The following is a 26,701-nucleotide window of genomic DNA, read 5'->3' as shown; positions in this document are numbered from 1 at the left end:
ACACGAGCTGAATCCTTTATGTGTCACTTCTTAAATTCAGCATTTTATTCTGACTAACATCACATTATTTCATTCAACTAAGTGAGATCATTTGCACTTAAAGAATGGAACTGACAATGTTCCATACAAAAACAATAACACTATACTGTAAGTTACAATAAGTACCACAATTGCACTTACTTTGCCGTATGATGCAAAGGCACGACCAGCCCAGTCACCTGAAATTAGCCAATTTTCAGTAGGAAAATTCATTAAAACTGTACACTACAAACATTTTTTTTAATGCAGCACAGTTAACTGTCTATTACAGTTAGCCTAGACATTCAAATGAATCACCCACAGCCAACATTCAGATGGGAATTACAAGGCTGAACAACTTGACAGACAAAAAAATCACAACACGCAGTGCTCATCACAGATGCAGAAGAGAAAGTTACAGTATTTCTGTAATAAGGAATGCAGATAGCACCGTACAGGAAGGGGACGAAGCAGTTGCTAGATGGCTGAGCAAAAGGAAAGTGGACCATTTTTATCAGTACAAGAAACTTCTGCCTCTCTGGACAATGAATATTTTGGAAATACAGGTACAGTACTATGTTGCCCGTGACAGTCTCCTTGAATACTTGCACTACAGCTGTCAAACAAATACATCAAATCACATCCTACTAGCAGTTCTATTTGGCATACATCTTAATACAGTCTGGTCTTGCTATACAATAGGGTTGCATCAAGTGAAAACCTTATCGCATAACAATTTATCGCACAGAGAGGTCAATATAAAATGGGTTCAATAGAGTTGGGGAAGGTGGCCTTGACTGCAAAACCTATAATGCCCCCCAAAATCTTTTGCCTCGAAAATGCTTAATGTATACTCTTCACTTTTGATCGTCAGAATTCACATTTTGAAAAAAAAGACAGTAGTTCACAGAATAGTGTCAAGATACAGTGACATTAAGCTGTATTTACAGAAGGATGTAGCTTACACAGAACTCTCTGGTTTGAGCACTACACAGGTTTTTATTGGAATTTTTTTTATTTAATCCAGTCATTGTATTTTAATATATATATATTTTTTTTAACTATGGGAAGGATTTAGAGTAATGTTTTTGTTTATTACAGTCAAACCCATCTGGCAGTCCAGCCTTTTCTATGACATAGAGTTCTCAAATTAGGAGAGGCTTTCTCTATGACATTTGCTTGCAAATGTGTCTTTAAGGTGTTTTCAATTTTGTTGTGTAATAATTCGCCATACAGTGACACACAACCTTTACCCTGCGACCGGCAAAAAATTATGAGCTCCGATGGTACTGCCACCTGACAGTCATCTTGGAACTACAAGAGCCAACCAGGCCCGAAAGAAACCAAAGTGACCAGGGACTACCCTCAAATGGCATGTGCTTTAAAATAACCAATGAGGGCTCAGTATTTTACCCGACCCAACACAACATTTGCTGAGGTTGCCCAGGATTGTCCATGCTGGAAAGTAGCGCTCATTTTCTAGATGTCCTCATGTCAAGACTGAATTCCACTCCTTCTTTCTCCAAGCTGCAAAACTTTATCCCTCACAAAGTGCATGTGGTCAAGGCAGGGCAGCGGTACCCACCTCCAGTAGTGCCAAGCCTGCTTGAGGCTGAAACAACACTTCTCTACAGTATGTGGCTTTCACAGTTAATTTTGGGGTTAAATTTGGTAAGGTTAGTTGGAAGAAAGAAAAACACACGTACAGTACTTAGTTCAATTTTGAAGTTTTGATTTTGTATTTGACTTAAACCCCTTACAGGGGTTAGGGATCATTTGTTGCAGAAATTAATCTAACCCAACCTAACCAAACTTAACCCCTAACCTAACCTAAATTAAAGGAAGCAGTTGGCATAAACCATTGCAAAAAACAAATAGTTCCACCAAAGTAATCATACATCCTGGACACACCATTTGGAAATCGCGCTAAAAGTAAAACGTGTGTTGGCCATGTTTAACATCCAGCCATGGACATGACAGTGTCATCAGAATATTTACTAATTCAAAATCCTAAATAACAGCCTTCAGAGGTATGTTTCAAAAAATCCCCAGTAGGTATGGTAATCCAGGAGAGATGCTAATTACCCTGTGAAAGACTCATTTAATAGAAAATACGGAAAAGCCGCGCCCGTTTGGCAAAAAATTAGGTTCTTTTACTACCATACTGTTTACATTCAGTGCTTCAGAACTTGTTCTCACTTCCTGAAACATCTTGTTCCTATTTTTTTCTTACTTTCCTCAGAACCTTTGCACATGCATTCCTTTGATACATTCATTTTATCTCAATTTAGATTTGATTTGTTGGTAACATTTCCGACCAAAGTGCTTTTTCCTGACTCCTCATTTGGCATGCCTGTTAAACCATGGCTGTTTTTCCTCCTTTCTGAGGGGACCCCCCCTTATTTGACGAATTTAAGCCATAGAATAGGCTGGAATACCTGCCGGGCTTGACTGAATTAAACCGTAATAATGCCTTTTAATTTGCTAAAAAGCCAGAATACAGTGGCGTAGCCAAGCAACATATACAACCTTGGTTCCCTATAATCCTGTTTCTCATCATTACCTTGAAATTATTAATGCCAAATAATGGCCACATACTTCAGGACTAACGGTGTTATAATGTGAACATACACACTCCATACCTCCTACTGAGTAATTTTTTGAATCTTGGAGATTCTACTTGCTAATTTCTTTAGTGCAGGGCGAAAATTTAAGAATTTCCAGGACCTAGAAAATACAAGCTTCAAGGTGGCGAAAATGTAAACATATTCCAGCAATACATTTAGATACAAAACTCAAAAATTTTTACACTAATATCAGCATCTTTATAACAGTTATTGATTAAAATAGTTACATCAAATGAAAAACACTAAATCATATCAGACAATGACCAAAGAAATGTATACATAAGGAGCTGTGTGTTTTAGAAGACTTTCACTGATCTCATCAAGTTCTGCCCGAGACATTCGTAAATGAGTTTTAATATATCCATAAAGCCTATGACTCCAGCTCTGTATTATTATTCATCTCAGTTTCTTGGTCAGTGTGCTGGTCATGCTGGTTTTTCTAATTTGGGCTTTATAATCAAATTTTAGTTCCTGATTCCCCCACATTCTAATTTCTTCTCGAAACTTATTACAGACTCAGCATTAACCACTTTGCAGGCAGATTATTCCAACTGCTCACCACTCGATTACAAAATGCATTCCTCTTATCCAACCTCAACCTCTGTTTTTAAAGCTTCTTATTATGGTCCCCTGTACCAGTGTCCTCATGCATCACAAACACTACTAGCATTACACTCCTCCCATTATCTTATACGTCTCCATCATCTAACCCTACCCACTCATACGCTGATGACTCCACCCTTCTCCTTTCCATTCCCTTACAGCAGCGTCCATCTCAGCAGTTACTTAACAATCTAGGAACGAGGCTATGGCACACCTAATGTCTGACATGGCTCATATTTCTGACTGGGGTGAAAGTAATCTTGTTTTTAGTGCATCAAAAATTCAGCTCTTAGATCTATCAACCCGACAAAATCTTCCACAGGAGTATCCTCTAACATCCAACCCGATCCTGCACTGTCTTATATACTTCGGGTTTCATTCTCTCGGAATTTATCTTGGGAAGATCGTAATTATTACCTCTTCTGTAAAAAGCTGCTTCCAAGAGATTAGGTGTGCTAAGCCGACTCCGTGCCTTCTGTACCCCCGCACAGTTGCTGACTTAATGCACGGATTTTATTCGCCCCTTTGCAGAGTACAACTCTCACGTGTGGGAAGGTTCCCCACATGCAGCTCTTCTCAACAAGGCGGTATCAAATGCTTTTCGTCTCATTAAATCTCCTCCCCTTATTGGCTCCCTTCAAATGATTAATCAGAGGTAGTGATCTCGTGTTTATGATGAATTATGTCTTTATACATTTTTTTTTTTCTTATAATTCAGATATCAGAATCGTATTTTTTTTGTTTAAGTATTGCACTTAAAGAAGTTACCGCTGATGGACCGTTTAAACATTTTATATTGTGTAATTCTAAGCCTCCCTCAAGTATTTTCCAAAGTCAGCTGTGAAGGCGTAAACAAAACACTACTCAGGAATTTCACGGCCCTTCTACGCTTATTGTATTTATTATTCATTTTAGGTAATACTGGTTATATATATATAGTATTACAGGTCTACCGTATTATATCTGGGAAACAGGTATAACGATATAACTTTAGAGGAAAAACGGCGCAAACAGATGATTGTGAATATTGCAATAGACCTGCCTTGGGAATTTACCTTTTCATTTTATGAAATACTTTTTTTTTTCTTCTTCTCAGGAAGCGATATCTGAGTATGGGGGAAATGTATAACTTAAGTCCCGAGGTACAGTCTCTGGTCGTGAATCCTAGAAGAGTGATATTGTTTCAAACTGAAACCAGGAAAATGGATATTATTTTGCTTATGTACAACCACTGAATCTTCACTATTTACGATATGCAGTTGATAAATTATTATTATTATTATTATTTTTTTTATAGAGCCTTCTACATGCATTTTGCAAGAGAATAATAAAAGTAATTCTTCACTGTTCCATCTTCAGTACATATAACAAACTCATGGTCTCAAGGGAGAAGTAATTTTGGTACATATGGAGCACACATAGTTAACTGTTGAACTGTGACTGCAAAAAGTGATTGGAACAAAGACAAAATATACCAATTTGGGGGCATTACAGGAAGCAGCCAGGTTGCCCACGGCAGTGTTTACTGTTGATCTCCCTGAGTGGCCGCACTATTTACCAACCATTGTTACGACTAAAGGCATCAGTGTATCTTGTGTCAAAGCTATGGGAAAATTATGATTTACCCAAGCCTAATCCAACCTAACTTCACCTATGTTTGACAGCCAGCTTTCAAATAAAATAATGCTCATCAGGAACATTAAATACCGGTATGGCCTGCTCTTGGTACCATAGACATTGGCGAAATATTTATGCATTCTAAATCCTCAATTATACCTTCATGAGGCAAGCTTATGAAAATGCCCAGTAGCTGTGGTTATCCAGGAGTAAAAACAAGTACAGTATCTTGTAAATTACTCATTTCAATAGAAAACCCATACCACGTTGAGTACACCGCTTCCCGTCCGATCAGCGAAGTTAAGCAACGTTGGGTCTGGTTAGTACTTGGATGGGTGACCGCCTGGGAACACCAGATGCTGTTGGCATCCCTACGTGTCAAGTGGGGTTGGTGGAGGATTAGTGCCCCTCCCTGTAAAACAATTAACTCTAAGCCGTTGGCCACCCCGTTTGGGATATATGGCGTCTGGCAATGGATGAATGAATGAAAATAGAAAACATGGAAAGGCTGTGCCCGTTTGGTAAAGAATTGATTACAGTAAGTTAGCATGTAATATTATACCCCCCTCGAGTTTCACCCACTTGTTGCTCGTGGTGGTTGGATTTCAAGAGGTTACAGCATAAGAACATCAGAAACTAGGAGAACTTATAGTGCATTCTTGTGCTACGACTGGCCGAAACCTGACCAATGTGTTCTCTCCTGACCAGCATTAAAATAAAACTAAGATTAATTTCCAACAAGTAAACGTTTCTCAAAATTATTAAATCTATTACAGCATTGGCTCAGTGAGTTAGAGTGCTCTGACAGAAGGGTCAGAGGTTCGAGTCCACCCAAGGGTCATTAGTAAACATCAGGAAGGGCACCCAGTCATAAAGTGCTACACGCTCCAAAACCTAAGTCCTTGACTCAGGGGCAACGCCTTAGCCTTCAATAAAAAAAAGAGGACACGACATTTATAAAGGGGAAAAAAAAAAGCTTAGCTGGTGTTTGTTGGTGAATATGAATTGGTTCCAAGGTGGCTAGGACGGAAGAATGCCCAAGTTGGACTTATACAGTATTGGGTTATAGGCCGCAAACTTAGACTGAAATTAAATTTTTTCACTGTTTTTAATGCACCAATATTTTGATATGATTTTACCTACATATCTGTTGGAAAACATGTAGGCTACCAATAGCACTTAAAATGGGGTAGGTGAGGGATATTGCAAAAATGAGTAATTCAAAGAAAAATGGTAGTCTATCTATCAATCTGTCTATAGCAGGGGTTCCCAACCTGGGGTAAATTACCCCAAGTGGGGTAATTTGGTCTTTTGTGAAGGGTAATGGGGGAGGTAACAAAAAAAAAAAAATCTAAAAATCATACCAGTTATGACAGACTTCGGACCTATACTAAAATTCAAAGATGAATGTTTAAAGTCATGTTCATTTGGTATCAGTGTTAATAATAAAAATAAATTACTCCTTGCAATAACCCTCTTGGTTTTAGCCTAACCTTTAATTAAGTCCTACATTCAAACTAAAATCTAGGCATCAAAATGTTAAGCAGCTAAAATGCAATTGTGGAAACATAAGCAATGAGGGGTAATGAGTAAAGAGAGGTGTGGAAAATGGGGTAATGGGTAAATAAAGGTTGGGAACCCCTGGTCTATAGCCAAGTGCCATAATCCTGTAAGGGGCCACCATTTGTCTTTGAGTTAGCTAGTGGTTTTATGGGAAGGGAAGTCAAAATTGTTAAAAACATGCTGAAAACAGTAGGCAAAACTGTGGTTATACAAAAGTAAAAATTTACCTGAAATGCTTTGTTAAAAAACAAGTTTTAGAGTACCATAGGCTATATATGATCAGGGAATGTGTGAATATAAACTTTTTCAGTCCAATATAGTATCCTTTATCCTTCCAAGCTGCAGATGATTGATAATCAAATTATGAAGGATTTACATGTATAGCCAACTTATACACTTCAAAAGGTCTTCCCTAATCAGCCAGGCATGTACAAAGACACAACTACTGTACCTTTTCAGTTCCGTCTTTCATTCTTTCTTTTTCTTTCTGCCTTTGGGTGACTACACTTCCTCTTCGGTCCTTCTTACCTTAATTCTTTCCTCTTCCTTCTGTCTACGGGTGACTCTACACTGAGTGACAAGCCAAATGGCTTCTTGTACACCAGGAAACCATTTACTACCCTGGTTGGTAACCATATAACCCAATTATGGCACCTGGTGGTTAGTGGGTAATTAAGGCACTCCATTCGGACTGAGCTGGTGCAGGTTTATATCCAAGGGATGGTTGGGCTTTACTGCTCATGTAATGCCACTCAGAGATGAGAGGCTGGTCACTCATCTTAAATGTCAGGACCAACTTGCCTAGCTCCAGGCTCCTAGGCTCCTCATGGGGCAAGACAGGATTAGTTGATGAATGGATGGACTAAAGAAAATTTACACCTGGCGAAATACTGTACAATGAAAACCATATCTCATGCGCAGTTCAAATGGTTCGATTTCTTAACTATACATTCATCAAACTTATGGAAGATAGTTGTGCCACTGTACCGTACAAATCCTACCTTCATGAATGAATGAAGTTGGATGGGTTCACTCCTGTACTGTACAGATAACCTTTCAAATAACTCATTTCCATTGCTCTCAGTCTTGACCTGTGTTCTTCCAACAAGGTCCAAGCTTTGCTTCCATACGTTAGAGTTGGTATCACGATTACTATCATTCAGCGACTTTTTTACTTCCATGCTCACTTCCCTATTTCTTACCACTGCTTTCAAAGAACCAGCAACCTTTCTTCCTCACTGAACCCTTTCAAACATTTCATCCTCCAAACTTCCATCCTTACTCATCACACTACCCAAGTACTTAAATGCATTCACATTTTCCATTACCTCATCATCCAACCTCACTGTACATTCAGTGACTTCATTTCACAAAAACCATAACTTCCCTACGTTCACCTTTAGATTACACACTCTCCCAAACTCATTCACCAAGCCTTGCAGTTCCTGTTTGTCTTCGTTTAACAATACAGTATCATCTATAAAAAACACTACCGGAAGTTTCCAAATGTTGCCCTCTCTCTTTAGGGCTGGTCCAGCATCCACTGCCTAACTTGTATCTCTATAACCCCATCCATATATATACAGACTGAACAACCATGGAGACATGACACATCCCTGTTTCAATTCAACATTCAGATAGAAATATTCCCTCAGTCCACTATCCACACGTACTGCAGCCTTAACTCCCTCGTACATGCTATTCAAGGCATTCAGCAACTTCCCATTTACTCCATATATTCGTAATATTTTCCACATTCTTTGCCTGTTCACCCTGTTATATGCTCTCCAAATCCATGATGACCACATATAACTTCTTTCCTTTCTTTAGAAACTTTTTCCATTGAAGACCTAAGAATGAATAACTGATCTACACAACCTCTTCCCTTCCTAAAAACCTCCCTGTTCTTCTCCAACTAATCATCATCATCATCATCCAAGACCTGTTTCCCTACACTAGGGCAGGATGAGGAGTAGCAACGTCCAGACAGCCCAAATTTGCCCAGTCCAATTGGCCACGGTTCCATTCCCTCACCATTCCTCCCCCTGGAATCCTAGCTCTATCTGATATGTCAAAAACATTCATTACGTTCTGTAGCTTCACATGAACGTATCCTCTGTTACTTTCCTAACTCTGTCATTAAGTATCCTGCCATATACCTTTTCACTCAGAAGACAAATGCCCCTGTGATTACATACACTTATTTTTCCCCTTTTCCTCTTACAGGTGAATAATTATACATGACTTACAATCCTCCGGGACTCTGCCTTCCTCCCAGGCCAATGTGCAGATCTTCCATATCCATTCTGCTACTATCTCTCCCCCATGCTTCATCATTTCACTACACACACCACCAATTCCGGGGCTCTCCTCATTTTGACTTCTTCATTGCTTCCACTACTTCCATCCTACTGATCTCTTCCTCTCTTCTCACCTCCCTCCTTCTCCCAGCCATTCCCCAGCCACTTTTACATGCATTACTTTCATTTTCTATGTTTAATAGTTCCTTAAAGTGTTCTCTTCATCAGCACACTTTTTCTCCCTTCTCCACTAGCAATCTACCATTTTTATCTTCCACTCCCCTACTAAATTATTTATCATCCTGTCTAACTCTCTTTAACCCTTTCCAGAACATTTTCTTACATTCCCTTCACTTTATGATCAAATTTCTTCCAAATTCCTCATCCACTCTATTCCTACTCTGGCTTACTAATCTTTTCACCTCTCTCTTCCTCTCTACATGTACAATATTACTATCGCTTCCATCTCTCAACTTCCTCCATGTCTCTGCTTCCCATTCACCCCCTGTATGCTTCCTTCTTTTGCACCATAGCTTGTCTCATCTCTTCATTCCGTCATGCTCTTCTTTGCACCCCCTTTCGTGTTCTCTTCATCCCATACACCATCTCACATGCTGCAGAGATTTCTTCGGAGAATATCTTGCACACACCTTCCACTTCCCCCATCTGCCCCAAATCATATTTACCCAATCATTCCTCCACTTCTCTCTTATATTTTGTCTTCTTTCCATCCTCTTCAACGTTTCTACCATCCTTGCATGGACTACTTCCTCCTGTCCTTCCCTCCTTCTATTCCTCCATTGCACTTGAACCTTGACTTTAACCACCATCAAGCTGTGATCAGAAAGTTCACTCCCCCAACTTCTGTATGCTCCTGCATCCATTACATACCTTCTCATTCTGTCATCCACACTCACATAGTCAATCACTACCTTCCATTCATTCAGCTGACCACCCACCCTTCTCATCACTTGCCATGTATACCTGTGGATCATTTTGCACTTAAAGAGGGTAGGCTACTGTATTGACTATCACCAACCCCATCCTCACACAAATAGCCACTACAGCACTGCCATTCTCATCCACTTCTGCAGGCACACCCCACTCACCAACAACTCCATCCATCTTCACATTCCCTACTTTTCCATTCATATCTTCAGTCAAAAACACTAAATCATTCCTCTCAAACTTTGCCATGCAGGCTTCCACATTTGCCCAGAACTCTTCTTTCACTCTGCTTGCACGACCTTGGGTTGGCGCATACACACACACACACACACACATGATCACCCATATTTGTAATCCTACTTTCAATCTCACACTTTTTTTGTTTTATGCATTTTTTAAACTTTGTTAATGTACAGTACATATATATTTCTTTCATCATTATTGCAGTGTTACAAGTGAGCCTCACATTATACTCTATTGAGTGAATGTAACATCTTAGACTGAAACTGATTATTATTATTATTACGGTATTATTTTAAAGGATATTCACTGAGAGATCCTAAGAGCGTGGATGTTATATCCCTACAGGATGAGAAGGACCCAAGTGTTTCCAGCTCACTCGCAGCCTGTCACTGTCCCACCTCCCCCCCAGTGACCCAGCATGGCCAGTAATAGCAGGGGCAGTGCTAGCATGAATACCCCAGACCGACAGGAGATGACCTCAGGAGTGCTTCATGCCTCGAGGATCCTAAAAGAGCTGTCTTCCTTGCGGCACCTGGAGGCTCTGTGTGATGGCAGTGTGAGGCTCCTTGATGGCACTGTCAGGGTCAGCAAGGCACTACTGGCATCTGGCTGCCCATATTTCCGGTTAGTTTCTGTGTACACCAAACTGTTATCTCTAGCACTGGTACTTGTTTGGTATAGCCTATTGTAAAAGTTGCCAACTGATAGAGTGAAGTACTGTACTGTAAAAATCTTTTCACCAGCACTCAACCTTTCATCACCACCCTTTTGCCAGAGATGCATTATCATCTGCACAGTAACACACTGGCTAGACTCCTTTAAATCATTGGCCATTTGGCTGTAATAGTCATCCTTCTGGGTACTAGGATCCAAACAGCTAACTATTGTACTTTTAATGCATCAGAATGGTGCCATGTCTTCTCTGAAGTGACCCTGATACAGCTGATGGTATTCCATTAGGAGTGAGAGTGAGACTTGTATAAGGTGTAAGAGTTGTAGCTTAGACTGCTGAATTCATGGACTTGTGGCCAATTTCCCGGCTTTGGAGTGATGATTTTTGGGCTCTTTACTGGGCATGTAGTTTTACAGCATTCTTTGTTCCTCCTAGGGTTGATTGTAACTAACTATTTAGGTTTTATGTCTGTTGTGGTAAGTAACTCCATCTGTGCAGTACAGTATATGTGATAAGTGGGTGCCTAGGTGATGTAGTGGTACTAGAAGTAGACTGTGAAGTAATCCCAATTGCATTTGTGCATTGTGCTGGGGAGAGCATGTTGAGAATGTCAGGTCTGATAGCATCGATTTTGCTGTTGAGTCTCTTGAGTGTGTGGAAGAGTTACCGGTATGTTATTTGAAGGACCTATTCTGTGCTAGAGGTGGGGCTGGAGCTAGCTCTGTGGCTAGAGTAATGAGTGGTTGGAGGAAGTTCAGGGAGCTGTTGCCTGTCCTGACATTGAGAGGGCTCTCCCTCCATTCTGAGGGATCTTTGTATGTGAAATGTGTTAGGAGTGTAATGATGTATGGTAGTGAGACCTGAGGAGTAAAGGAAGAAGATACTCATAGGTTCAAATGTACAGAAATGACAATGATTGGGTGGATATGTAGTGCATCCGTGAATGCGAGGCCCGGGGACCTTGGTTTACTATTGATGTGATGAGAAGAAGGATGGGACTGGAGCATACTGGTGTTGTGATGAGGAGGGGTAGATTGAGATGGTTTGAGTATGTGGAGAGCATGGAAAATGACAGTTGGGTGTGGAAAGTGAGAAGTGTGAATGTTGGGGGTAGGGTTGTGAGAGGCAGACCGAAAAAGACCTGGGACATAGTCACAGAATATGATGTCAGGGATAAGGGAGAGCAACATGGAAAGCTGCCATTAGGTAACAAAGACGGATATGTTCAAGCGTGTTGGAGCCTTTGTAAATGATATGAACAGTATGAGACAAGGGAGAAAAAGTAATACTGTACCTATTAATTACTTGCATATGAGAATAGGTTACTAACAGAGCAAGAGCAGAGGCTGTAAAGCCAGTCTTTATATTGGTGTAGCGATGTGACTCCATTACCCAGCATTTGTGATTGAGCACCTTGTACTTGAAACACTGGACAGGACCTGATGCTTCATTTCTTTTGATTCAAGTCCTGAAGGAAATGTAAGAGCCGTATCGTAGATTTTTTCCCCCATGCCCTGCAAAAAATATTTGTCTTTGACAGGGCACTGTATCAGTTTGAAGAGGGGGGATGCCAGAAGACTGAGGAGCCTTGCCTGGACTTATCACGTGCCACCTTTGAGCTTATCCTGGACTACACTTACACTGGCACTGTTCTCCTTCACTCAGATAATATTGAAGATGTGCTTAGAGCCAGTGACCTTCTCCTCATGACTGATCTCAAGGTATTGTGCAAGGCCTATCAATGGAAGAGAGGCATGTATACAGTAAATTTAAGGACATTGTTTTTGTGTTTTCCATCAGTTTGTTCTTGGCACTTCCTTTGCACTACCCTGTACATATTGATCTGCAACATCAGAATTTTCATGGATATCTTTCTGATCTGCTTTATATACATGTATATATATATATATATATATATATATAATACTGTATGTATATTTTGTTAGGGGCGCTCATCATCCACTCATTCGATGTAGTGCTGCTCTCGGGTGGCTGCCCTTTCCTCTCTTTGTTCCTTCTTTCCTTCCTTCCTCATATGTCATTCTTTCCTTCATTCTTTCCCCTTCCTTCAGTCTGCGGGTGACTCTACACTGAGTGACAAGCCAAATGGTTTCCTGTGCACCAGGAAACCATTAAATGCTCTGGGTGGTAACCATATAACCAAACTATGGCACCTTGGACCACAAAGCATACAAGGACTCACCAACATATCAAACTACAGTTACTCACACAACATAATACCCACCATCAGGAAGCATGGTACCATCATTACTATCCCCCAAACCAACAAAGACCCCATGTTACCTTCCTCACACTGCCCCATCACACTCCTCTGCACACCCTCCAGAGTCACTGAACTTCTGGTATATGTTATAGTTAGCAACACCTCACATCCTCCTAGCCCCATCACAACATGGTTTTAGGCCGCTGCACTCCACAAACACTATTCTTGCAGACCTTACACAGAGAGTTTTTGATAGCATCAATTCAGCTAGGCCACCACACAGAACACTCCTAGTCACATTAGACATTAACAAAGCTTTTGATGCCATCCCCTGCCCCAACCTCACAAACAAAATATTCAACACAAACATACACAGTATCACAAAATGATGGCTAGCAACCTATTTAGCAAGCAGATATGCACATGTAACATTTGCCGGTCAGTCATCGAACATCAGAAACTTTACAAACGGCATCCCCCAAGGATATGTTTTGTCCCCTACACTCTTTAACCTATATATGCACGTCATACCCACATCCCACACACCACAAATACACATAGCTTCTTATGCAGATGACATAACACGTATACACCAAAACGCAAACACAGCCGCACACATCCTCCAGCCTTACCTCAACACACTACATGAATGGTTCACCACAGACAGACTCACAGTAGCCCCAGCCAAATCTGCAGTGACCCTTCTCACAAACTGGACAGCAGAACATAGTCACATTCCACACCTCATCATAAACAACACTTCCCTACATCACCCCCCCCCCCCAAATCCTTGGTGTAACATACAATACATCAGTGTCATTTAAACAACACATCACAAACATTAAAAATAAATTAACACTAAGACTCAATGCCCTAAGGTCACTTAACCATACAACATTTGGACACAACAAAGAAACCACCACCACAGTATACAAACAATATATACGTTCAGTGATGAACTATGCAAGCCCTGCTTAGGCTTCTAACCTCACTAAAACACACTACATCACCCTACAGACCATACAGAACAAGGCCCTAAAAATAATCACAGGCTGCACAGCTTCTACACCAACAGACCACCTACACCAAGAAACCAAATTCCTCTAAGTCAAGAATCATCTAGACATGAAAGGCACACAAATTCTTGCTGCAGCCTCCACAAACCCACACCATCCACTGCACTACATGGTAGCACATCCACACACACCAAGGAACATCAAAACAACACCTAGCACATGATATCATACACAAATACTGTCATTTCTGCCCCCTTGCCTACCTCAAACCAGCTTCCAAAAGCATATCCATGCTCAGATCACTTGCCACTCCATTCAGTCACTCATTCACCCTTCTGAATCTTATCTTCCTCATGAGGACAGGGTCCACCTGGCCAAAAGCTGAGATATGGGCATCATCCAGCCCTCTTGAGTTATCAGAAGAGGCTGGATGACTCCATTGCAGATGCTTGTCGAGGATGCAACACAGCACCCCATACTACTAAGCACATTATGGAAGACTGCATTGCACACAATCGCCTGAACCAACAACACAATATACACTCCTTGAGAGCTCTGTGGGAAAGCCCGGTCTCGGCCGTGGCCTTCCTTAGGGACTCGGGGCTGTTCAGCCAGACTGCCTAGGGAACAACTACTGCTACTACTACTATGGCGCCTGGTGGTTTAGTGGGTAATTAAGGCGCTCCAACTGGATTGAGCTTGTGTCGGCTCATATCCAAGGGGTGGTTGGGGTTTATTGCCCACATAATGCCACTTTGGAATGAGTGAGGCTGGTCTCTCTCATCTTAAATGTCAGGACCAACTTGCTTAGCCCTGGGCTCCTATGCTGCTCATGGGGAAACACTGGATTAGATAATGAATGAATGAATGAAATATATTGCTACGGAAGACAGACTTCCTGAGTTGTTGGATCTTACTTTTTAGTGTTGATGGATCTTACAAAAAAACATCATCATCATCATCATCCGGACCTCCTTTCCCACCCAAGGGCAGGGTGAGGAGTAGCAATATCCATACAGCACAAACTTACCCAATCCAAATTGGCCACACTTCCATTCACTCATCATTCAAGCCCCCGGAATCCTGGTTCCACCGGATACACCAAAAACATTCACCACATTCTGCAGCTTCACACAGCATATCCGATTGAGTCAATCCAGACGCTGCCATGCTCACAAGGGGTGCCAAAATCCCAGATCACCCACATCTCCTCACAAAATTCATCCAGCCAGCTCAATCTCTTGTCAGTTCCCTAGCCTCACCGACTTCCAAACCTCTCTTCCTTACACACTCATCCACCATATTTTTCCACCTTCTCCTTGGCCTACCTCGCCTCCTCCCTCCTTCAAATTCGCTCAGGTATACCCTTTTTACCACTCTATTGTTATCCATTCTTTCCACACGACCATATCATCTCAGGACACACTCTTCGATTCTGGTGTCCACCGACTTCCTCACTCCACACATTTCACGAATCACATTATTTCGTATCCTATCCACCCTCTGTACGCCACATACGTTCCTCAGCAGTCCCATCTCCAATGGTGTTACTCTTGACTTTTCATTTTCATGCCACACCATAGTCTCACACCCATATGTTAGAGTTGGCACTAACACTCCCTCATGTAAGCCTTGTGCAGCTGCAACACTCAAGCCTTTGTTTCTTATCAAGGCCTTCATTGCACCACTCTTCTTCCTTGTGTCACTCTACTTTCAACTTCTTTTGCACATTTTCCTCTCTTTTCTATCACTGTACCCAAGTATTTGAACACTTTTGCCAATTCCAGTCTCTCTCCATTCACTGTGACATTACATTGGGAGTTACTTTCTCTCTCAGTAACCATCACTTTACTCTTCTCTACATTTCCTCTCAAGGTACGATGTTCACAGACATCAGCAGAATTCTGCTCTAGCCTACTGAGTTCTTGTCCAGTACTTGCAAGCAGTACTGCATCATCAGCATACAACAAATTTGAGATATTCCATCTATCACCATTCATTACCAGTGCCATCCCTCTTTCCATTACTTGTGTTTTTACTTCTCTCATCACCCCATCCATATACAGTATATATATTGAACAACCAAGGGGACATCACACAACCTTGTCGCATGCCCACACTGATCGTGAACCACTCTCTTAGATGCCCATTAACCCTTACAACTACTTCGCTACCATCATAAAAACTCTTGACAGCACCTAACAGCTTACCATCTACACCATACATGCTCATAACTTTCCACAATCTCTCTCTGTCTACTTTGTCGAATGCTTTTTCCAGATCCATGAATGCCATGAACACCTTATGGTCCTTCTGACAAACATATTTTTTATAATGTAATGTAATCTGATATGAAGCTTTTATTATTGTTTATTTCAGTGATTATTTAATTTTGTTTTAGTTTTATATTTTTATTGGAAAAAATATAGCGCCACATTATCTGAAAGTCAGGTAAGAAAAATTTGCTTTCAGTCCTGACTTAAATTGAACACATACAGTTATGTTTTTAAATGCTTTGGCCATGCTGACACATGTAATCTTTGGTCATCTGATAAGGCTGCTCAGTCTTTTGCAGCATCTCTTCTTAGTCCCTTTAATCTGATCTTTCCGTAAGACCTCACCCCATGTCTCCTTACGCCTGCCTCATGGCACTCTGCTTGCTGAATTCATATCCATAATTCTCCTCACCCAGTTAACCTCTTCGATTTTCCTTATGTCCAAACCACGACAATCATCCTGCTCTTATCGCATCACTTACATGTACTGTATACAGTACTGTACTTTGTACCATGCTGTTTCCCCTGGACAAATCTATCCAACCTGTGCCCTAAAGAGGCATTACTCATCTACCTCACTATCCTCATCTCAGCCTGCCCCAACCTCTTCACATCATCATCCTTTACAGGCCATGTTTCACAACGATACAGCATCACAGTTCTCAGACAGACAGAATACCCCTTTGTCTGAAGTGACAGTCGTTTCATTGTCATGATAAGGAGCTTTTCCCTAAACTTCTTCCAGACACCACTGATTTTGGCAGTGGAGCATGGCTTCACATCACCCAGAGAGCAAAATTCCTTAACAGTCTTCAGGGGAACACCAACATAGTCTGTCATGTACAACACTAGGTGGTAACTGTATGACCAGATTATGGGGCGATGTAGAGCTTACTTTGGTGCCCCCTGTTAACTGGATGAAAAGACACAAATGCAACATCAATCTAAAAACCAAACCTCCACATCTTTCCCTGTGTCTTGTTGTGGCGAGGCATTGTCCACCACATAGGAATGTCAGCTTACTGCATGGGATGGCCCTGGAGGGGTGGTTGCCTGCCTGAGGTTCATGGGTCTGCTTGGCTTGACAGACGGGTCACTCAACAGCAGCAGCATTGTTCATCCTAAGAGCAGTTATGTGATTCCCTATGCATACAGCATGTGACTGTCAGAAGTTTATATTTTGCAACCCTCCCCACACACTGCTGCATCTCATGTAACCACTTGGAGAGGTATGCCTCCATTTTGTGGTACGAAAATAATTAGGCAGCTCTGTTCCCCAGTTATACATACCCCCCACAGTTTCCGGTCCTCCCAAAGAAAGGGTGGTGAACTGAAAGAGAGGGGCACCTTCAACTTCCAGTCCAGCAAGGTCATGTCCAGATGAGTATGAGGTCACAGCAACAGCAGCAGCAACAGCCAGTATACTGTACTGATTGAGATACTACCCACACCTTTCCTACATACAGCACATGGCCATTCTCCACATACCCTGCTGACCATCACCTTTGTTTTACTCACATTTACCCTGAAATCCTTGGCCTCCATGCCATCTCTTCTGTTTCTCAGACTTTCGGCTGTTTGATATTATCGACAGTCAGTATAAGGCATTCAGCATATAACAGCTCCCAAGGCACTCCAGTTCTTAACTCAAGTGACAAATCCTCACTCCATAATGAGCAGGAGGTGACAGAACAGACCACGATGAAGTCCCTCCTTCACAGAAAATTTAGTTCGCTACTCATTCTCCTTTAACTTTTAGCCGTCTTGTGCAGTTTCATGACCACTCTGGCAATCCATTCATCAGCTTCCAGCTTCCCTGGAGCCTACTGTATTGCCTCTCTGAATAATTTGTTGAAGGCATTCTCAGGTTCAGCTAAGACAAAGAACAGCTCTTCTGACAAAAACTCATGAAGTTGTCTAGCATTTAAGATAGCACTTTATATCACTTGCATGGTATGAAGCTGAACTACATACAACATAAGCTCACACCGTTAGTGATCAAGCTTTCAGTAACTCTCACCAAAATATTCATTGTACGCTTTAACAGTTTAAGGCCCCAGTAGCTTTTATACTATAATAGGTTAGTGTATCTGACAATGCCTTTTTCTTTTCATGTTACAAAGGGTAAAAATAGCCAGGTAGATTTCCTAGTCCAGGGTGAAGTACATACTGTACAAGTATGGGAACACGACTAAGGTTATAGTGATAATGCACAGGTCAGAACACCAATAATATCAAACTTTCTTGCCTCTCAGTTAACTAGGAATATGATATTCTCTTGACAGATTCTGATTGTCTATTTTAGGAACTTTGTATTCAGTACCTGATGGAGAGAACTGATGTGGACAACTGCTTGGGGATTCTCCAGTTTGCTCAGCAGTTTTCTTGTCCAAGACTTGTACATTTTGCCAAAGACTTCATCTGCGAACACTTCAAGCACAGGTTTGTTTTTCCAGTAATGTACAATACTTTATCGGTTCTATATTGGTAGTGTACCTTAATGCAAGAGTATTAATTTACCACAGTCTTAGGTGTTATACAGCATATGTTGTTTCTTTAATACAGTATATCTGTATGACACTTCATTACACATGGTGTTCTAAATCCAGATTTGTCTCATTGAGTTAAAACTAAATCTATTCTTTAATCAGCTCCATGCCCTCTTGCTTTTGTAGCCAATTCTAGTGCAGTTTTCTCTCGTTTTTTCAAAAACAGTCATTACTCGTTTTACGATGATTTGGTTTATGATAATTCGCTACAACGATAATAGAAAAGTTCTACCCCAAAATTCGATTTACAATAAATTTCTCGCTATAACGATTTTGCCATTGGAAAGCACCAGGCACAAGCAAGGGGACCGTCGCTTGTCTGAGGCAAGATGGCTCTCCCGGTGTGCGGCGCATTGTTATGGTTCAGGTCCCGCCACCCCTCCAAAGAACTGTCTTTTCAACTTGTTCATGTGTGTTCCCCCGTTATCGTCACCTCTCAGCCAAACATCGTACTACAGTACTGTGGATTTGTGTGCCCAGTGGTAAGGTCAGTGCCAGTGTAGGTCTCAGTGCTATGGTTGGTGCAGTTATGGGTCCCAGTGCTAAGGTTGGTGCAGGTATAGGCTGGATTCCCCTCCCCCTAACCTGTTTCTGTTTGACTCAGAGGCTGACCACTAGTGCCTGTAAGCACAGACTGTCCCCCAGCCTCGGGGGGGGACGACTTGGACCAACACAGGAAGGAATGAAGGTGGGTTGTCATTTATGGTTCACTCTTGGTTAGGTGACTTTAGGAAGTTGAGCTGACATAACCCCCCTCTTATAATGGGTTTCAATCTCCTGATTTACGATAAAATCGTTATACGATAAGGCATGACCTGATGTAACCCCATTGTAAAACGACTAATGACTTACTGTCCAGATAACAATATTACATCATATACAAGTAATAAACAATTTATGATGGGTTTGTGGTAGGTGGGGGCACTCACCAGCCGCTCCCTTGATGTAGTGCTGCTCTCGGGTGTCTGCCCTTTCCTCTCCTCCCTCCTTTCCTTCCTTCCTCTTCCGTCTTTCTCTATGTCATTCTTTCCTCCTCCTTCTGCCAATGGGCAACTTTACTTTCCCTCTTTTGTCTTTCTTTCCTTCATTCTTTCCTGTTCCTTCTGCCTGTGGGTGACTGTACACTGAGTGATAAGCTGAATTGTTTCCTGTACACCAGGAAACCATTTATGACGCTGAGTGGTAACCATATAACCAAATTATGGCGCCTGGTGGTTTAGTGGGTAATTGTGGCGCCCCAATCAGATTGAGCTGGTGAAGGTTTAGATCCAAGGGGTGGTTGGGGTTATTGCTCATGTAATGCCACTCAGGGATGAGTGAGGCTGGTCATTCTCATCTTAAATGTCAGGACCAACTTGCCTAGCCCTAAGCCCCTACGCTCCTCATGGGGCAATGTAGGATTGGATGATGATATTACCGGTAGTTAATGGCAAGCCCTGCTACAAGCCTTTCTTGTATAAATGAGTGGGAACAAGTGAGAGCGTTGGACTGTTGTTTGAAGGGACACACGGTAAGTCTAATGCTTGGGCAGGGAACAGTTTGGAGGCTTGAATTTTGTTAAAATATTCATGACTGATCATCCAGTAGACCCACCAACATGTCATAAAAATATCCCTGTAATCCCATTACACCAGTCCTAATTCAGATAGCACTAACAAGTATGTGCTATATTTATTGTGGATGGTGGCTGTTAGTGCTCATTTGGTGATATATGAAATGCATTCACCATGTGTTCTGTTAGGACTGTGGAACCTCAAGTATAGGTTGGGTACTCTACAGTATACCAGAGTTGGAGACAAATATTTCCTCTGCAGTAAATGTGAATATCAAGTTTAGAAAGACGTTAGTCTACCAAAGCCACCACAAATATAAAATGGAATTACCCAGCTGGCTGAAAACTAAGTTTTCCCTCAGGAGCTGGACATCTGGATCTCCTTGTACATTGCCTTCAACATTTCATTTGTAAGTTGATCAGAACAGCATTTCATAGAGTACTGAAGGCATTGGATAATAGTAACAGCATATGGAATGGAAAATATTATCTAATTTCTCCCCCTGGTCTCCTCACCCAGACAGATAGTGAGAACGGAGGAATTCCGTGGATTGAGTGAGGACCGACTGAGTGAAATTCTCTCCTGGGATGGACTTGAAGTTAGGTCAGAGCTTGATATTCTGACTGCACTTGTGGTCTGGCTCAACGCTAATTCTGACGCAACAGCTGATGTTGAGTAAGGCTATGAAGTTATACATTTAAGCCCAACAGCCTCGGGATCTCTCCTAAGCAGAATAAATTTGTTTAATATAAGACAGAGCTGTAGAATCACATGATGAATCACAAATTTAATTGAAGAATAATTGTCAATTTGAGAGCAACTTAGTAAAGGAACAACTTTGAATGAGATGAATTTATATGAGGTCTGACTCTGTATGCTGTATTCAAGGTCACTTGTTACCTGCTGCCTGCGTGAGTCATCCGATCTGAACTATGACCCAAAGTTCCAGCGTGCCCTGCAGGAACTGCGGGCTGGTCAAGCTCCCTGGGACTCCCCTGGGGCTGCCAGGGTTCGTGATGCACTCACTAGGACTCGCAGGATCAGGTCAGTTCATTAATCCTGCATTATTGCATTTACTTACTGAATATGCTGGTGAATGTGAAGAGACTTGAATAAATGAGGGAAGTATTATCCTCAAAATGCGATATGTAGTGGTATCTGGGCTGTGGACAGCAGAATGGGAAGTGCCAGTGGAGGAGATGGCCACTAGGAGTGCATGAAGGAGTTTTGTTATCTGGTGAATGTGTTGGCTATGGGAGGAGGAGCAGCCAGTTCCATTGCTAGGATGACAAATGGCTGGAAGAAATTTAGGAAACATTACTTCTAACCATAAATGGGCACTTATTTCATGCCAAGGATAGCTTGCTCAGTACATATGTGAGAAATGTTATGCTATGTGGGAGCAAGACTTAACCTATAAATGAGGAAACATGCAGATTGGAATTCATAGAAGTGAGAGTGTTGTGACTGATGAACAGTGATAGATTGTGTGCTGTGAAAAAATTTTGGCATAAGAAACATCACAAGGTAATATAAACCAGAAGGTTGAGATACCATAGTCTGGACATGCTGAAAGGAGGAAGAAAGATTGGCTGGAGAGAGAGAGAGAGAGAAACTACTGAAAGGCCAAGTAAGACATGGGGTGAGGTCCTGCGGAGACATTCGTGTGCTAGGGGATTGAATAGGGAAATGGCTGAAAATGGCAATACTGTACATGGAGAGTTACTTAAGGTGAAAGAACTTACGTATGCTTATGTGATCAGTGGTCATTTTAAGGTAAATGGAAGCTTATTCCTTTACTGTGACAGTCTGCAGGCTTATCTCATGATAGTTTTTGTGGTTATGTCAGTTACATTTGCTTTAATATAAAGACTAACTCCTTGCAGGTGCATCCGTGAGCGTGGGAAGAAAACTGTGCTAGCCTGCTGTGACGCACAGGCACATGTATACTTGGTGGATATCTTTAGCCAAGGAAAGCATGCAGGTTCACATTTCCTTCTCCCACCAATGTGTGTCCCAAGGATCAAACCTGCAATGGCAGTGGAAGGTTTGTGATGGTATTGCTAGGGTATGTTGCTGTACCATGAATATAAGTGAATTTGTCCTCATTTTTTTTTTTTTTTTTTTTTTTTTTTTAATACTGTGGACTGAACAGCAGAATAACTCAGAAAAATGCACTTAAGAAGGCCTTGTGATTGATTATGTCCTGCATTTTGGATAACGACAAGCTTTTATCCTCATGGCAGGGGGATACTTGTTTGTACTGGGTGGCCTGAGCCCGGAAGATCACCAGCCCAAAAGGGATGTACAGCGCTATGACCCAGCCTCCAACTCATGGACACTTCTGGCTCCCATGCCATACCCAGCATGCATGCCAAAAGTGGTCTCATTGGCAGGAAAGCTGTATGTCACCGGGGGATATGATGATGAGGTGAGACTAGTTTAGAAGAGAATTTTACTTGCATTTGTGTGGACATTATGCACTTGTTCTTTCCCTGATGTATCTTTGTATCTTATTTAGCTCCTTTTGGTATATGTAAGCCTTAGTTTTATTTTGCTTAGTATTTTCATAGTCTTTTTGCCATGTGCATTGTCTTAGCACGGTAAAGTACAGTAAGTTAACGTATGAAACTAGTCACTTCAGGATGTAAACATTTGGCTAGAGCAGAATAGCTTATCTCCATCCCCACTTCACTGCCTCTTCTCACCTGCCATCCCTCCATTTACCAGTCACCCCCACCACACACCTTAGTCTATCTATCTATCTATAGCCCGACGCCCTAATCCCGCAAAGGGTGGCCGCAGACAAAACGCCTCCAAGTCACTCTGTCACCCACCATTTGACTCCCCTCCCCCCAACTCACCCCCCCCTCCCTCATATACCTCTCAACTCCATCCCTCCACCTCATCCTCGGTCTACCCCTCCCTCTCCCTCCCTCCACCTCACCTACATACACCCTCTTAGTCAGTCTTTCATTCTCCATCCTCTCCACATGTCCAAACCACCTCAGTGTATTTCTCCTAATCTTTTCAACCACATCCACATCTACCCCACAACGTTCCTTCACTTCTTCATTCGTCAACCTGTCCCTCCATGTCACTCCACATGCTCCTCTCAAGTAACTCATTTCCACTGCTCTCACTCTTGACTTGTTCCCCTCTTGCAAGGTCCACGCCTCGCTTCCATACGTCAGGGTAGGGATCACAATACCATCATGCAGTGACTTCTTAACTTCCATACTCACCTCCCTATTTCTCATCACTGCTTTCAGTGTGCCAACAACCTTCCTTCCCTGCTGTACCCTTTCACGTACTTCATTCCCCAAAGTTCCATCCTTACTCATCACACTACCCAAGTACAGTACAATCCCAGTTAACCGGGTGGCTTGGGGAATTTACCTTCCCGGTTACAGATTTTTCCCGTATTTCTGATTTTCAAGTCAAATCTATACAAAGGCTATCACAGCAGTAAATATAGTTCAGGTACCCACCAGTCACATTAGGGGTTACACTAAGAGATTCCGCCTGAAAAACTGCCTTGTAAACACACACCATGGTCATAACGCACGTGTGCAATGTCTAGCAACTAGCAGTACTGCAAATTACACCAGTCCATTGTTTACCGAATTACTGTATTCATTATATGTACTGTACTCATAAAAATTGAAAAATAAAATATAGAAATAAAAGCTTGAACATTTATTAGTGAACTGATGATGTGTTAAGACTGCACTGTAGAATTATCACAACACCTGTGCCCCCACGTGAGTTTGTTTACGTTTCCGACTGTTCTTCTTCTTCCCTACCTGACCTCCATCACTGCACCCCTCACCCGCCACTCAGCTGGTTTGCAGAAAATAAAATAAATGATGTATGTATGAAATGCAGGCATATTATTTATTTATTTTTCTTCCAACAAAGTAAACTTTTATTCCTATTAACATTTATATTCAGCCATTAGTGTTTTATAATGTTCGCCTTTTTCAAGTCTGTTGCATATGTCCAGCTCCTGTTTCAAGGTAAGCACGATACGCTTACGTTTAGTTTGCACTTTAGACATTTTAGAGTGTACAAATTACCGTCTATCAGAGGAACACAATAGCAAGAGACCTTGTTTACTGTCTGGTGGCAAAACGCAGACTGGTGATTTTTGGAAGGTGTGGAGGATGACTGAATTCAAGTAGGGGAAAGAGGGGGAGAGGAGGGGTGGTTAAGAGGATTTGCTAGGGATTTACATCAGCCGGAAATGCCTTCACCTCGCTTTGTCTGACTTCCCCCAGCCTCGTGTGACACAATCAAACGGCGGTTTGGCGGTCCATTCAAATTGGCGCACAGTTATAACTTACTGACATTTTTACCAGCCCTTGAATTTTCCCGTTGTTCTGAGTTTTCCGTTTGTCTGGATACCGGATTGCTGGGATTGTACTGTACTTGAATGCACTCACATTCTCCATATCCTCACCATCCAACCTCACTGCACACTCTGTGACTTCATTCCTCTCAAACACCATAACTTTACTTTTGTTTACATTAACTTTCAGCTTCCTCCTCCTACACACTGTCCCAAATTCATTCACCAAACCTTGCAACTCCCATTCATCTTCACTCAACAATACTGTATCATCAGCAAACAGCAACACCGGAAGCTTCCAAATCTCACCCTCATTCATTAGGGCCACCCCCACATCCACTGCCCTACCTTGTACCTCCTTTACGACCCCATCCATATATATATTAAACAGCCATGGAGACATTACACACCCCTGTTTCAGTCCCACATTGAGATCAAAGAACTCACTCAGCTCACCATCCACTCGCACCGTAGCCCTAGCTCCCTCGTACATACTCTTCACAGCACTCAACACACCTTAGTACCGGTACATTATACTCTGGTCATTAGCCCATACACTTTCCTGAAGATATGTATTGCCGTGATTATATCAATGAAGACATTACTTTCAGGTTGAGCTGGAGATAGGCCAGCTGGAGGAGTTTGATGTGTATAGGAACCAGTGGCGGTCTCTGCCCCCTGTGCCAAATAGGAGGCGAGGGGCAGCTTTGGCAGCATCTGAGGACAAGCTGTATTATATCGGTGGCTCTCCATGGCAGGAGCCACAAGTTGGTAGTCTCTTCTTTAGAGTTCTGGATGCTGTGGAGATCTTCTTTATCAGAGAGGAGGTGAGCTGTGTGTACCTGTTGAATATGTGGTATGTTGTCTTTAAACTTGACTATGATGGTGGAGAGGGATACCTTCACACAGTGGCTTGGTTATTCAGACATGTCTTACCTCCCTCCTTATGCATCGACAGGAGGATGATTGAACTGAAAAAGGACAGCTTTTGCCTGTAGTTGTTCACTGGGACCACAAAAGCAACAACAAGACAACTATGATTTTGTTTAGTTGTGTGACTGATCCCCTGTCCTTTATGAGAGAGTTTTCTGATGGATGCAGGGAGATCAGGGGTTTGCCTTCGTGGTGTGTACTGTGCATTAGTTGACAGTGGCTATGTTTTTGCAGCTGCAGCATACCCATTCAGCTGATGTTACTCTTACAGGTATGGGTGGCAGGACCCCAGCTGCAGGAAAGAAGATGCAACTCAGCAGCAGTGAGTCAGGATGGTAACATCTTTGTACTGGGTGGTGTACGACCAATAGAGTGTCCCAGTGCCCAGGGTCAGCTGAAGGTGACTGGAACTGAAGGTCTGTACCGTGACTCCAACATGGGCTGGACCAAACTGGGCCACTACCATGTGCCCAGTGAGGCTGCAGTATGCCTTGCAGCCCTAGCTCACCCAAATTACCTGGTTGTTTTGGGCAACTCTCGGCCTTCTGAGGTGGCCTGTACTTCATGCTTCATCACAAATGGATCTGGCTGGTGTCCCCCACCTGGTGCTGACTCAATCCTTACTGCTGGCACTCATGTCTTCCACACTTATGTTCTTCATACCCTTCCTTCTGCTGCCCTTCAAGACCTCACCTCTAATACTGACTAAACATCATTACCACGTTCAAAAATGGTTCTCTTTACATACATATGTATGGCATATATTGTATGTACTGCTGTCTTCTCATGTCCAGATACAGCTTCTTAATTGTAACCAACTGGTGGATTGACCTATATCATTTTTGGCACTTAATTTGCATATTGGTATCTGCTACTTTTTATCACATATTTTTATTTTACCTATTTTTATAACTAAAATTTTGTTTTCACTTACAAAAGTGTATCATCTTCATAAGTTATTGATTTTTCATGCAGTATAATCAAAATACATAATGAAGCAATAAAATACCTGTAGATTGCCTTTTATGTTTTCAGTGAAACATAATCTTCAGACACCTTTCAAGTTCAGTTTTAATAACTGTTTTCAAGAGGTACACAGTTTTATGAGTTTGCCACTGATTGTGAAAATTTAAATGCCTTACAATTTTGAAGTACTGTAATTAAAAGAAAAAAAAAAAAAGTCACTTCATTTTGATGTGGCTTTCAT

The 26,701-nt window shown here is 41.9% G+C and overlaps 2 protein-coding genes and 1 pseudogene across 5 annotated transcripts in view; 2 read left to right on the top strand and 1 right to left on the bottom strand.

Moving 5' to 3' along the window:
* Positions 1-2,790, bottom strand: part of LOC145403827 (guanine nucleotide-binding protein subunit gamma-1-like) — a 40,779-nt gene extending 37,989 nt beyond the window's left edge. For all 4 annotated transcript variants that reach the window (XM_080275515.1, XM_080275516.1, XM_080275517.1 and 1 more), the window contains exons 1-2: positions 2,661-2,790; positions 181-218 (exon numbers count right to left, since the gene is read on the bottom strand). The gene's annotated coding sequence lies outside the window, so the exon portion shown is untranslated. The remainder of the gene's footprint in view (positions 1-180; positions 219-2,660) is intronic.
* A 1,333-nt stretch (positions 2,791-4,123) lies between these two features.
* Positions 4,124-26,335, top strand: LOC145403647 (kelch-like protein 28). Its single transcript, XM_080275334.1, has 10 exons — positions 4,124-4,163; positions 10,265-10,543; positions 12,133-12,313; positions 18,414-18,550; positions 20,730-20,885; positions 21,099-21,254; positions 22,097-22,257; positions 22,457-22,641; positions 25,173-25,388; positions 25,766-26,335. The coding sequence occupies exons 2-10, from the start codon at positions 10,338-10,340 to the stop codon at positions 26,201-26,203; spliced, it is 1,836 nt and encodes a 611-aa protein (XP_080131460.1). The 5' UTR covers positions 4,124-4,163; positions 10,265-10,337; the 3' UTR covers positions 26,204-26,335.
* Positions 5,117-5,233, top strand: LOC145403834 (5S ribosomal RNA; annotated as a pseudogene).
* Positions 26,336-26,701: the final 366 nt, after the last annotated feature.

The sequence above is a fragment of the Coenobita brevimanus genome, chromosome 61, assembly GCF_032717465.1.
Source record: "Coenobita brevimanus isolate Jiangsu-jjx chromosome 61, ASM3271746v2, whole genome shotgun sequence".
Taxonomy (NCBI): domain Eukaryota; kingdom Metazoa; phylum Arthropoda; class Malacostraca; order Decapoda; family Coenobitidae; genus Coenobita; species Coenobita brevimanus.
This window is presented reverse-complemented; position numbering and strand designations above follow the sequence as displayed.

Bases quoted from the DNA above. Each gene is read 5' to 3' on its own strand.
- LOC145403647 (XM_080275334.1), top strand. From the start codon at position 10,338: ATGGCCAGTAATAGCAGGGGCAGTGCTAGCATGAATACCCCAGACCGA. The intron at 12,314-18,413 runs GTATTGTGCAAG...TGTCTATTTTAG, and splicing joins TCCTCATGACTGATCTCAAG to GAACTTTGTATTCAGTACCT. The intron at 21,255-22,096 runs GTCAGTTCATTA...AACTCCTTGCAG, and splicing joins ACTAGGACTCGCAGGATCAG to GTGCATCCGTGAGCGTGGGA.